General features: G+C 39.7%; 1 protein-coding gene across 1 annotated transcript in view; it reads right to left on the reverse strand.

Moving 5' to 3' along the window:
• tgfbr3 (transforming growth factor, beta receptor III) overlaps positions 1–14,850 on the reverse strand; it is a 79,988-nt gene that overhangs the window by 32,011 nt on the left and 33,127 nt on the right. Inside the window, exon 4 of the mRNA XM_032571779.1 lies at positions 3,883–4,020. Within this exon, the coding sequence (XP_032427670.1) occupies positions 3,883–4,020 (138 nt within the window). The remainder of the gene's footprint in view (positions 1–3,882; positions 4,021–14,850) is intronic.

Genomic DNA, 14,850 nt, shown 5'->3' on the forward strand with positions numbered 1-14,850 from the left:
TACAACACAGAGACGTACAGTGCGCTGCAAAACTATTCATACCACTTGAGCTTTCTCAGATTAAGTCACATTTCAACCACAAACGTCAGTGTAGCTTATCGGCATCTTCTGTGACAGACCAACATAGTAATGGTAGCAACATAGATCCGAATTAAATATAGGTACGTGGTTCTTCCTAAGCCTTTTTTTCTCCCTTGGAGCTGAAGCAGAAGTGAAAACCGATGATTTTACTGGGGAATGATGTTCAACACTGTTAGACACACAGCAGCAGCTCTGCCTGCACTGCATGTTTTAATGACGCTTCTCAGCTGTTTTCTGTCTGCCACTACTGACAAGTGGAGGTATTTACTTTGACACTGGCCTGCTGGTCCCCACAGACTCCCAGGCCAAATGCACATCCATCTACATTGAATGCATCATTCTGTTAGACACGAGAATATTTACGTTACAGAACGTTGAAGCATATGACGCTCGGCCTTTAAGGCTGTCGTGTATATTGTTTCGAAAGCCATTTGCTTTAAAGGATTTCATTAAAAGAGCTTAATATTAGATGAAATGCAGTAAAAAAAAAACAACAAACATAATAGCTATTACATAGAAACCTTATTGTGCAGGAAGCACTTTAATGTGGAGGTGAAGATTACTAATATTACTGAGCGATGAAAGCCCCCGTCACGCAAGTGGAAAGAAGTTTCATAAGGTCTAGTGCAGGCTTATTAATACTCTCCTCTAAATGTCAAATAGGCTGGGACACACAAAATATGTGGGTGGAACACAGCTCTTAACGTAATGAATGCGTTTATAGGGGAGCCGCTGCGCAGTGCACCGTTTCTGCAGCCGGTACGTGTCGCGCTGGCTTTTACAGCAGGATGTTTTGCGTTGGAGAAGTAAGCAGGAAACACTTGAGCACATGTGGAAATCATTTGTGTACCTGATGCTGCATTCCTCCACAATGCCGTGGTGTTAAGATGCAATTGAAAATGATACGATTGCTTTTGGGAAGGCCAAAACACAGAAAAGCCTTTAGACCACAGGAAGGCAAAAGCGGAGGGGGAAAAAAAAGAAAAAGATTTTCATATAACATAATAAGGACTTGGCCTAGGCTTCTGGTTTGCATTCTGCGGCAATTCTTCTCATGTGATACACAGGATTTCAACAAGAGCACTAAAGAAGTCCATTTTTAGGCTGTTTTCTATTAAATTTCCCAAAGAGGCCCCCTGGTACCTTTGCTAAATATTGCTGGCTCCCTCAGGGACCCGGTTCTGGTTAAACCATGATATCCCTCACTAAATATTCTCATTTTACTCAACCAATTGTACCCTGTTTCTAACAATAACCCCTGTTGAGCTAAGGTACTAAACAGAACAAAAACAAAAAAGGGGGAAAAAAACTAATCAACTCCTACAAAACAAGAGCTGAATCCTAGAACATTTACTGCCACTCCTCATGAGAATGATAAACATATTCGTTTGGGGATTTTAATTATTTAAATTCTTTAAATAGTGTAGAATAATTTACCCAGCAAGCAACTGTTTCTTACATAGCAAGATGCAGATCAACCACATGCTTTTCATAGCCATCAACAATATTCAGCCATAATTCTGGTTGAATATTTGACCACTCTACTTGGCAGAATTATTGGGGCTCATTTAAACTGATTTTATTCCTGGAACAGATTGAGGATACAAGCATAACCCACAAACTGTAAATGTGTTGAAGAGATCATTCCTAATGGTAGCCTGCTTTGATCACTGCCAAACCAGTTCTGATGTGTGTTTAAGGTAAATGGAACTGGAACAATCAATCACCCAAAAGGTTTTGGCTGTCTAGCCAATGATGTGAAGTGAGGTAGTCTGCCCTCCTCATGCAGACTACCTCACAGTATGCTCAAAATGCTCCGATTTGAGGGACGGATCAGTGCCAGTAGCAACAAAACAACCCCTCAGAATGACGCTACCAACACCTTACCTTCATGCCTCCAAACATTCACCTTCTCAAACTGACCAAACCTCTCACGTTTTTTTTTTCTCTCAAAATCGGTTTGGTTCGCCAATTGGGTTGTTGCAAATTTCAGTTCAGCTTCAAAGTGTTGACTTTGGTTCCATCTTGGTAGGAACCATTTCCATGCGAATACAAAGAATCACTTCTCTTCAGTATAGAGGGACACTGGTTTCCAAGCTCTTTATGGTTCATGGCATGCTTGAGCTGTGGTGAGTACTGGATTGCTGCTGAGGGTGGTAGTTTGGGCCTTTATATAGACCCTGGCAACATGGTGACACATCAAAAGGACTTCTATTTAAAGTAAAGTTGTTTGAACTGATGATCTAAATTCACTGCTGTTTAAAATGGCTCTAAAAGACTTTCCCAACTTGTGTGAATATACAACTCTCCTTTTAGATTTTTGACTGTTGTTTCCAATTGTTCTAAGAAGCGATCACTCCTAGTGCCAAATAATGTCAAATATGTTTCTTTCATGCTGGCAAAGAGAAACTACAGCCTGCCAATCAGTTGTTGACCTTTGTAGAACCCTCAAAAAGATTAAGGTGATCTTGTAAATACTTAATGCTGTGTGAGTAATTATGATCCTCCACAATATAGTCAAGCATGTGTAGGCAATTCTTATAAAAAATATTACAGTAGTGTGTTTTATAGTCCTTCATATAAATCAAAAGTAGAATTAATGTGAGGAAAAAGACTACCTTTTTTGATGTTTTTCTAAAAGCACTTCACAATCTGCATGCAACACAATTGAACATCGGAACAACCTTAGAGGAGGCTGGAAATCAGGCTGAAGACTGATACATCTTTGTCTTCCTCAACAAAAAGATTTAGACACTAAAATAACAGATGCTACAAAATAAGAAATAACCTAAACATGACATGACACTACGTTGCAAAAGCTTATCAAATCATTTTGGACTAGTTTCTGGTGAATATATCTTAGAACACTTGAAATAAGTATAAGTAACATGTCAGCAAAATATTATTTTCAGCAACAATAATACCCATACTACAGGAATTTTTGTTTTAAGTCTATAAACTTAAAACAAAAAACTTAAAACTTATTATTGCATAATCCTACAATATTGATGAAAAAATGCTAGTTAAATTGAAGGATAATTTTACTTATAAGAAGACATTTTCCCCTTTTATTTGTGAAATAATTTGCCAATCAAACTTGTACTTTTTTCATAAAAACAAGCTCCCATATCTCACCAAATGATTACATCTAAGTTAATTTTGTAGTCTTTGTATTAGTGCAGTGAAGATTTTATGTGTTTTTGCTTTTTTGTTGTACATGAATGAATACAAAATGCAGGCACAAAGCAATCTATCATGTTTCTGGACAGAAAGAGCCATTATTCACAAATGAAAAAGAAAATACTGAACAGTGGTGAAACTTTCAAGGAGTGACTGACCAACCAAAATCACTTCAAGAGTGTATTATTAGCTCATCCGGGAGTCTACAGAGGAATGTAGAAGAACATATAAAGCACTGCAGGTCACATCTGCCTCACTTAGAGTCAGTGTTCATGATTCAACAAAGAGAAAGAGTCTGGACAACAATTGCATCAAAGAATGACCAAAACTACTGTAGAAAAAAATTAACACAAAGCCCTGCTTGAATAAAATTTGTTTAACTGTGACAAAAAACAATTACAAAATGACTTGTGAGAACTGTAACTCCCCAAACAAATAAAAGAAGATTGATAACTTGCTGCACCGTCATTTTCGCATCACAAGCCAAGCTCCTCTGCAGATTTGCGATGCATCAAATATTTTAGTCATAGACATAGGCAACTGGGAAGAGAAGACAGTGAGGAAATGAACACAAAGCTTGAGGAAGAGGGATTTAAAGGCTTTAAGTGATGCTGGACTCACATAAAAGGTATGATGGATGTGCGGGGCCAGGTTCTCTGCCTTAACATTCCATATCACAGGTTGGGGGGAGTTAAGCACAAAGACCAAGCGCTTCTGGTGCTGGCGCACAGACTGGATGGGCTTGAGATGCAGCTCAACCTGGTGAGAGGAGGAAATAAGAATCAGAGAGGGTTCCCATGAGAAAGACAGGTTTCCTTTTCAACCCGTAGCGCACATCATGATCTCTTTTCAAATACAAATACATGACATCAACATCAGACCTTTGGATTTTCTCCCCTTAGCAAGAAATAGGCAAAACAGAGGAACTATCATTGTGTAAACGTAGATGTGTTGTGCTGTAGATTGTTCCTCTTTATCTGGCTTTTGGGGCTGTTTCTGAACTTTACTGATATAGTGGAAAAAGACAGCATGCTGAGTTCTCCCTAAAAGGATCTTGCTTTGCTCTGATATGCATCCTCAGAGGGATCTGAACTTTCACACAGTGGAGTCTTTGTTAAAAGCAGAAAGCATAGTAAAAGGCTGGTCTCTGTTGTGATCTCTACAGCAATGCAACTATGTGTTTGGTTCTCAGAACGCTATTCAAACAGATTTTCACTGCTAGAATGAAGGAAAAAAAAAAAACTTTCATGCGGGACCTTATTTTGCTTCCTTCTTCCCTGGATCATTTGAACTAAATACAACTCTGCATGGACGTCCACTGAACCCAATCTCATCTAAGACACAAATCTGCCACTTTGTTCAGTTATCTTTCTGAAGTTTTAAAATTATACTTTAATTTGTAAGCTTCACACCTCCAGAGTTTGCTTTCTGTCAGGCTGTTTTGGGAACTGGCTGAAAGATTTAGTGAGCTGACAGTAACGCTCTTCGTCTTAAAAGGCTCCTTTTACTCACGTTAATCCAATTAGCCCCATCCAGTGTGTCAGCAGAAAAAGCCAGTAAATCACAAGCCCAGCCCATATTATGGGACTTAACGACCCTTGAAGTAATTTAATCAGTTACAGCTAACAAAAATATTGGTCCTCCTTCTTATGAAAACACAGCGTTTCATTGAGACTACTTCTAAGAAAATTAAGTGATCTGATATATATATATATATTTTTTTTTTTTTTTTTTTTTGAGAAAATCAACAACCAAACTTTGCTGTTTTAAATGATTGGTGTAAAGACAAGTTCAAGCAGAGTAGTACATCTGCTTTAATTGTATTAACATTTTACAAACTACATGTTATTTACTTTGCATTCTTTTTCTTTCTCTGTTTTTGTAGCAAATATCTTACAGGGAAATTTTCACCATGGGAGGATCAAAGCAAAGAGGAGAAATAATTAACTTTCAAGCATGGGCTAGTTATATTATTATTCTAGTTCCAGCATAGTGGATTAAAACAGTTTGAATCTGCTTCGGTTGTTCTTGCTTTACTTTTAATATGGTGTGATTTACCTAAATGAAGATAAAACCGTATCCAAAGCTCTGCACATCACATTGATTACTTATCAATCCATTAACACAAAATGGAAACCTACAAAAACATAAGCCACAGCTCAAGTTGGAGAAACTGCTACCAGCACAATTAGTTGGACATAAGTTACAAGAGGAAAGTAAGAAGTTTAACACGTTTTACCATGTAGGGGACAAGGGAAACGTGTGGAAGGAGGTTCTCTGGTCTGAATAAAAATGTCACACATTTTTTATTTTAAATACACTTTACAAATATGCACTGGTTTGTGTTGTGCTATGATCTAAAATTTTAAAAAAGTGTGCAGAACATTGTGGTGGTAAGGTGACAAAAAGGGAAACGTTTCAGGAAGTAAACATATTTTTGCAAAGTTCTAGATTCATATTCATACATGAAAGTGTTTGTATAATTTATCAGCTGTTTGTGTATCAGATGTGTAATCATATTGTGAAGGAATAACATTGATATGTCAATAAATGCTGAAGAATAATCTTAAAATGTATACTCTGCAAAGCCAGGCTGTTTCATACGAAATGGTTCAGAATCTTAGAGCCATTTGTCAGTTTTCAATTTTTCAGTTAGAGCAATCACATTAATGAGGAAAAATAAGAATTTCATATTTTCTTGTAATCGCTCAAGATTCTGGCTGAAAATTAGGATCAGATGTTTTCTACTTAAGAACGTCAGTGTTTTTTTTCCATTATGAATAAAACCACTGCTGCATTTACTAAATCTGTCCCTGATAAAGTAATTTAGAAGGAGAGAGCAGCACTGTGAAGAGAGAAAACAGAAGCATCAAAGCCCAAATATTTTACCCCAGGAGGAGAGGAACACAAAGTAGAACGTTTAAAAACGGCGATGCTGCAAGAATCGTTGAGATGTTCCTTTGAGACAGGAAAATGGAAGAAATTACCAAACACTTATCTATGAGGCAATCTGGATGAGGATCTAAATAAACAGATCACAGACTCGCTGTCTTTCCTCCAGATGCCCCCCCTCCACCTCCTCTTCTTCACGCCGTCTTTACTCCAGACACTGGGAAACGTGTTGTTCCTCTGAGAATAACAACAACCGAGATATAATCATACCTGGCTTGGCTTTGAGGTCCTGGCTTTGAGAGATGGAACAGGGGGTAAAAGAAGAATGAGAGTGAGGGGGAGACTTGTTAAAAAAAGGAGGAATTTTAAAGCCAGACAGAAACATATCCAGAAGACGTGAGTCACCTGAGCACACACGCATAAACAGAGTGCTGAGAAGGGGACCTGCCAGGAAGCAATGAGGGTCAAAAAGGGTGAAAATTGTGATAATTCTGGACAATTTCTTTTTGAGAGATTAGACAGTTAGCAGGATTGGGCTTGACTTGACGTTGCCAATTAGTATCTAATCGCACTGAAGTGGCAACTAGAAAGACTTGGCCTGGACTCATATTGGGAACTGAGTCTTATGAGTAATCTTTTTTTAATTTAAAGTGATAAAAGTCTAATCAGAGATGAAAGTAATCCATTATTTGATTAATGTTACCCCCTCTGAGTTACAGTAATGTATTCTAATAAAAAATGCCTGTAAAAGGAGTTCTCAGCAGCTTCCAAGTTTGTCTGTTTTTATTTAACTGAGCTATTAAGCAAGGATTTACAGAATGAAAGCCACAGGCCGCTTCTCTGACAGCAGATTCTCTAGTTAAAGGTGCGTTGTATTTATTAACCTGGGACATTCAAAGACCCCGAGCTACTAAGCGTTCATAACAACTTGTTTACAGTTGTAGTTTTAGAATAATGAGCACACAGACATTTCCGACCAAAACAATCTTACCAAAGTCTCAACAAATAAATCTCTTGCTGTTAAACTGCCATCATAAATCAGGTCACTTCTGGTTCTTCATATTAAATGGTATTTCCTGTTTGACTCAGTAAGAAGAACATATTTGACCAAGATTCCTTTGAACATAAAGGCATATTTCTATCTTTGTTAGTGTACATAAATATTTTTTTAAGTATTTATAAAATTTTCCAGACTAAAAGTTGCAATTTTTTTCATACTTTGGCTGGTTTTGCACTTAAGTATATATTTCTTTTACTCTTCATGAATAATTTTTTAACTGATGAGATAAATGTTCATTCATAACGACATACATGAACCAAGGATTAAACATTACCTTCTGTAGTTGGTAGGAAACCTAATCGCAGGTGTAAAGCTAGCTGGCCAGAGCTGAAAGAATGACTCCACAGTTGGGTGCTTGAATAATGTTCTGTGAGACTAGTGAGACAGTTACATCTCCACGTCCTGGTGGCTGCCAAAGAGATGAATCTATGACTTTGCAGACGAGCCTTCTTCGTGCCCTGGATGTACTGCAGGCGTCTCCGTTGCAAAGTCATTCCTGACCACCCTGACTAAAAGAATGGACATCGTTGCGTCAGAAACTGACAGCAGACTGCCAAGCCAAGGTTGACCATTTCCGTACGTTTGTTAAAAAGCAAATGAACACAAAGTGTCACCGGAACCTTTCATCAATCGTCAAATGTGTGAGATCCCTCTCACATTTGACGATTTTTAAATAAATGTAACTTATAGTCTGGAAAATACGGTAAGCACAATTCATGGCCATTTTTTGCCAGTTCAGGTCCATGTTCAGAAAACTGTAAAGGTGTTAAATGTCCATGTTTTAAATCAGGTCTAGGAATAACTAATAAATGAGCAAATAATCCACAGCAAGCGTGTGTTCTAGGCAGAGAGCAGGTAATTTCAATCATTTGAGACTTGAGATTTGATCTGCCCTTGGAAAAAATGACTTGTAAACATCAATGGCAGACAGAGGATGATTCCAACAACCCACAGCATCACTGGTTTGCAAGTGATTGTTGAGGACTCAGGAGCAGAAGCAGCTGGTGTTAACATCTCTCCCCATAGATCTGCCATCATGAGGCTCTGGCATAGCTTGTGGGTTTGGCAGGAAAACTCTTCGTAGTAAGATGGGCCTGGGAAGAAGAGGTGCAGAAAACATGGGAGTACCTCTTGTGATTTCTGTCAGGATCAGCCATGTTTGTTTGGAAACAGGAGGCTGGGGCTTATGGATTATCAGGAGGCTGGGACTGGGATTGAGAGGGTCCTGGGTGTGTCTGCCAGCAGCCACTGATGTAGGTTTGTCCAGGCATATCGTGTTACTGAAATTAGACTTCACAAGGGGGACGACAGCTGGAGCTGTACAGGAATGGCAGATCAAGAAGGCAGCATGTAAACAATGGAGTTATACAAGAGAAACAAAAACCAAACCAGAGAATGTTGACTCCAAACAACAAACCCTACCAACTGAAATACCAAAAAATACATTAAAGATTTGTTGCAACAACCTTCCAGACCACTCAGGTCTTCTGGTTCTGGTTCTGCTCTTCATCCCCAGAAACAGAACCAAACATGGAGAAGCAGCATTCAGCTTCTATGCACCACATATCTGGAACAAACTCCCAGAAAACTGCAAAGATCCTGAAACAGTGAGTTCTTTTAAATAAAGGCTAAAAACCCACCAGCTTAGAGATGCCTTTGATTAGTAGTAAGTGGAACATTTATCAACATATATGACGTATATTTGCTTGATGATGGTATTTGACAAAACATACTGTTTATTGCTGGTTTCATAATTGGTAACTCTGTAATGTTTTTATGGTGTAAAGCACTTTGAACTGAATTGCTGCTGAAATATGCTATACAAATAAACTTGACTTGACTTAAAGACACTGGAAAATATTTCTCCTAGATGTCTCTAGGAGTAAAAGAAACCCACGTGGGTGCTTTTAAATCCCTCTGGTGATCGTGTGCTGTAATTGTTCTGGGTGATTTGCTTCCCCTGTCCTGAGCATGTGGTTCTAATTTTATGATCTTCTGAGGCAAGTAAATTACACTACCTTTCAAGAGTGTTTTACAAAGAGTGTGCATCAACAAGGTCATGTGATACCCTTTTAAGTCGAACACTGTGCCCAGTGGCGTACACGGCAGTCGACCCCGCAGGATGAGCTCCACGTTAGAGAGGCTTCGCAGGAAAAGGGAGTTTCCTTTATTGACAGAGGTAATTAAGTGCCTGATGAGCCTCAGCGATTCAGAAGAAAACCCAAAACATCCTATAATTAGGCAAAAAGTAAGACTAATCTGGCCAAACACGCTCCCTCCCAGGAAACAATTATCAGCTCAAGAAAGAATGAAAGCACAAGGCGTCCCAAAACATGAACATCAGGAGCTCACTTTAAGGAATCGGTAAACACACAGACAACTGAAATTACAACAAAAACCCCTTAGAAGGATATCACAAAGGAGCACTGCTAAGGTTAGCTTAAAATCATACAGCTTCGACCTGCCAAGGACCAATCTGTTCAGTTATCTGATGTGTGTTTGTATATGAGGGTGTATCTTGTCTGTCTACATCTTGGTTCTTTCTGGATCACTGCAGTTACACAAAGGGAGGAAGGAGGAACATGGACCTGTAGCCAAGGAGCTCAGTGATGGAAGCAAGGCGAACCAATGGCTCTTATCGGTCTGATCCACATTTTCCAGAGTGATAGGGACTCTACCTGGAGTCTTTCCCCATGAACTGCGATGCTTATCAGTCTGCACTCTGCTCAATGTCAGACACTGGAGAAAACCAAAGGAGAAGAAAAAGCCCAAAAGACGTCAAAGTCAGATGGGGCGTTTGGATAAAAAACCTTTAAAAGATTGGAACAGATCTACAGATCCTTGCAAAAGTATTCAAATCCCTTAAATGGATCATGTTGTCTTTGAAACCACAAACTTTCATGTATTTTATTAGGTGGCTAATTGTGAACTGGGAGGAAGTCTTACACGGTCCATTGCAAGCATTTAGATTCAGCCCCCACCACAGAGTTAATCCTTTGTAGAACCCCGGCTCACAGCACTAACAGCTTCTGGTCCATTGAGGGATGTCTCTGTACCATTTGCACATTAGAAACTGAATGTTTTGCTCATTTTTGGAATACCAGGAAGATGGCTTTGCCAATGATTCTACTACATGAACATCCTTTGATCTGAACTATTCCAGTGCAGCTCTGGTTGTGTGGTTGGGTCCCTATCTCTATGTCCACTAATCTTAAAATTGTGCAATTTGACATTTGGAAAATAAATTTCCTTAATGGAAACAAGGCACTTTTGAAAAAACTCTAATTTTTCAATCTGAAGTTTTGGTGTTTGGAGGAGGTGGTTTTCTGGCCGTATCAAAATGAGTGCATTTTGCAAAACTGCAAGGGAAACACTTGTTTTGCATCACACTAATCACATGATTAGCAACGGGATGTTACTACTGGAAGAAAAGACAAAGAAGATGACAGGAAGTGGCACAAGATGATGGCGCGGCATGTTTTTTAATGAGTTATCGCATGAACAAGCTTATTCACAGGTGACTTTAATTGCATTTTTCTGCTTAATGCAAACACACAATTGTGAAATTGTGTTTTTCAACATTAGTGGAATGTCAAAGTTTTGTCCACATTTGTAGTAGGAACACAACTACACTGCCTGGCCAAAAAAAAGTCGCCACCTGGATTTAACTAAGCAAATAGGTACAAGCCTCCTATTGGATAAGTACTGCATAGGCGATTATCCTTCAGCTGGCAACAAGTTATTTAACCCCAGCTGATGCAATGAGGAACTCCTCATTTCTTAAACAACCATGGCAAAAGACACATCCTGTGGTCGTGGAAAAGACGTTAGTCTGTTTAAGAAGGGTCAAATCATTGGCATGCATCAAGCAGAGAAAACATCTAAGGAGATTGCAGAAACTACTAGAATTGGGTTAAGAACTGTCCAACGCATCATTAAAATCTGGAAGGATGGTGGGGAACCATCGTCTTCCAGGAAGAAATGTGGTCGGAAAAAAATCCTGAATGATCGTGATCGGCGATTACTTAAACGTTTGGTCAAATCAAATCGAAGAAAAACAACAGCAGAACTCAGGAGTATGTTTAATTGTGAACGCAAAAGCATTTCCACACGCACAATGCGAAGGGAACTCAAGGGGTTGGGATTGAACAGCTGTGTAGCCGTAAGAAAACCTCTAATCAGTAAGGCTAACCAGAAAAAAAGGCTTCAGTTTGCTAGGGAGCATAAAGATTGGACTCTGGAGGAATGGAAGAGGGTCATGTGATCTGATGAGTCCAGATTTACCCTGTTCCAGAGTGATGGGTGCGTCAGGGTAAGAAGAGAGGCAGGTGAAGTGATGCACCCATCATGCCTAGTGCCTACTGTACAAGCCTGTGGGGGCAGTGCTATGATCTGGGGTTGCTGCAGTTGGTCAGGTCTAGGTTCAGCAACATTGTGTGCCCAAAGAATGAGGTCAGCTGACTACCTGAATATACTGAATGACCAGGTTATTCCATCAATGGATTTTGTCTTCCCAAATGGAACGGGCATATTCCAAGATGACAATGCCAGGGTTCATCGGGCTCACATTGTGAAAGAGTGGTTCAGGGAGCATGAGACATCTTTTTCACACATGGATTGGCCACCACAGAGTCCAGACCTTAACCCCATTGAGAATCTTTGGGATGTGCTGGAGAAGGCTTTGCGCAGTGGTCAGACTCTCCCATCATCAATACAAGATCTTGGTGAAAGATTAATGCAACACTGGATGGAAATAAATCTCGTGACACTGCAGAAGCTTATTGAAACAATGCCACAGCGAATGCGGGCTGTAATCAAAGCTAAAGGCGGTCCAACAAAATGTTAGAGAGTGTGACCATTTTTTGGTGGAGACTTTTTTTTTGGCCAGGCAGTGTATTTTCTTCCTAGAAAGAGAACAGGTTTTCTTTCAGGATTGACCTGCATTAAACTCCACCCATCTTCTCATCAACTCTGACCAACTTCCTTGAAGGTTTTGGTGAGTTTGCAGCTGTGACATGCTCTTTCTATTTTCTGCTGATGTACTTAATTGTACTTCCTAATCAACCTTTTCCCTAACCTGTGCCACTTTCTCTTTATGATTTTTTCGGTTCACTAATGTTCCCCAACAAACCTCTCCTGCAAAAGTCAACAGAGTGATTACACTTATTAGGGGTCTTGTAAGGGTAACAAGTTGCGATGAGTCCATGTCACGCTTTTCAGTTTTCTGTTTGTTAAAAAGTGTTGAAAAGTAAATATATTTTATCTCCACAAGGTGGCACTACGTTGTGCTGATTTATCACATAATACAAAAGCATGGTTTGGCAGAGATAAAATGCAAAAAAGTAGACTTTAAAACTAATATTAAAGCCAGTATATTTATTTGTTAAGGGGATTTAGAGAGTGATTGATTCCTATATTAACCAAGCAAATTCAGAGCAGAAGATGCAAGAGCCAAATCTTGGATTCCATGTGTGCATGAGTGAATTGACTGGGCCTCTGCTGATGTGCATGTGGTTCTACTGCTTAAGCTCCCCATAAATGGACATATAATGAGACCGCAATCCTGGTATCTAATCGAGCATTGTGGAGGGGTGGATAACAGTGTGCTTTTCTGCTATACATGTATTTCAATCTACCACTTTCATTTTAATGAGCTTTTTTAAAGAAAATAAAATGCATTTCTTCAGATGCATAGGGAGTGTGTGCATTGTTGCCAAACTGTTATAATGTCTGTAGGCCCACACAAACGGCTGCACCAGCTGTGTGGACCCGCTGTTAAAATTTGCATCAGCCGAAGCTGAAACTGCACAAGTTTCAACCAAAGTGACAAGCTTGCTGGTTTGTGCTACCAACATAATCTAGTTTATGTTTCCAACATAATCTAGTTTACGTTTCCAACATAATCTAGTTTACGTTTTTATTGCCACAAAAACCTAAAAGGCTTAAACAAAATCTGGCAAAAGCACAGTCGCCTAAAAGGAACACGATGTGGCAAAATCCTGGCTTCAGTGGTAACGAACCACTGAGAGCAGATCTGAGAGCAAACTTTGCCAGCTCCCAATGTGTGTGTTTTGTTTAGTGTGTGAGCTCAGCTTAGATCTGTTCTCACCGCTTGTTTGTGCCTGGAGAGCTCCTCCAGCCAGTCACTTACACAGTCTATGATATCTGTGAATTCCAGCTGATAAAGCAATCATCTGCTCTGCCTCACCCTGATCAGGGTCTGCGGCCGCATTTGATGTCTGTTGTACTGATTAGAGAAGGAGGAACGATTTGAGATATCACCGGCCCGTTTGTTTATGCCCCCCCTCGGGACTCTGTTTTGAAATGCTGTAATTTGCGCCAAGCTAATACACGTTTCCAGCTCGTCGCCATGGTGCAATACACTGCTCGAAAGCAAATGCATGTGGAAAAATGCTAAAAACTCGATACCTGGATCTTGAATCCAGAGCAGAGGAGTCAGGATGAGGCAACTGTTCTTTCTTTGGGTCAACCTGTAAAAATATGTCTACAACATCCCTAAAGGATTGAAGCTCAAATGAAATATGAGCAGGCCACTCTGCCTGAATCTCATTTTCTTTAAAGTAAAAGTCACTGTCATTCCCTGAAACTGTGAAAGTGTTTCATACTTCTTTTTAGGAAACCACAGTGTAGTGAAGCCTTGCGTTTCATCCAAGTGCTACAGCTTTCACGCTAACTCTTACTTGGCCTATTTATAGGTAATGCTTTCAAATCTACTCCGTCCCCGCTCTTTTCGGGGCCCTGAATGAGTAAAAGAGAGGAGAGGGGTTTCTGTTACTCTGTTCAGGGCCACTGAAGCTGAAGAAAACATCACGTCTTATTGCAGACAAATGCTAATAACACAAGGGAAAGATTTTTAAAAAAATGTCTAGACATGCTTATGTCAGAGCTTAGAACTTTATGAAAACAGAGACTTAAGAGAGTATCAAACAAGAAGTCTCATATTTAGAGGACATAGATATTAAAAATCAAGAGTTTAAGAGAGGAAGAGAAAAAATAAAAAGGTTAAATCTACACGTTTCTATCTGGCAGAATGAATTTCAGATGGTCTGGTGCAACCATCTACATGACTCATAGCTCCTTAAGAGACCTTAACAAAAAATGAATTACATGCCACTACTCTTTAGCTTTACTTTACCATAATCACTTAGAGAAATGACATTTCAGTGTGAAAGAAACACACTGACATGGATCAACAGTAGCAATTATGAATGTAAGCTTATCCCAGACCATGATGTATGCACAGTGACTACTGAGTCACTGGATTGCACCTACTGATAGAGTATTCTTGTAAAAAAGACTGGCCTGGAGCCAGAATGCTGAGTCATGTTCACCTGTGGCTAACAGTTCAGACTCTGCAGAGCGCCTTCACTGGCACACGCAGGAAATCCTTCACTGCTTTAGAGAAAGCGGAGATGAACCACGACTTTCACACAAAGCAAGCTTCACACACTGCACCAGCAGTGTCTGAAATTCTCCCTTGTCCTTATTAGCCCATGAGTTCGGTGTGAAAAAACTGATTTGCTCCCCGTATCTCATCGAGACTCGGCTGTGCAGTCGCTCGCTGTGACTCAAAGGGTCAGCTTGTGTTTTCATGTTGCAGACAACCAACGCTCAGC

Source organism: Xiphophorus hellerii, chromosome 9, assembly GCF_003331165.1.
Source record: "Xiphophorus hellerii strain 12219 chromosome 9, Xiphophorus_hellerii-4.1, whole genome shotgun sequence".
In the NCBI taxonomy this organism is placed as follows: Eukaryota; Metazoa; Chordata; class Actinopteri; order Cyprinodontiformes; family Poeciliidae; genus Xiphophorus; species Xiphophorus hellerii.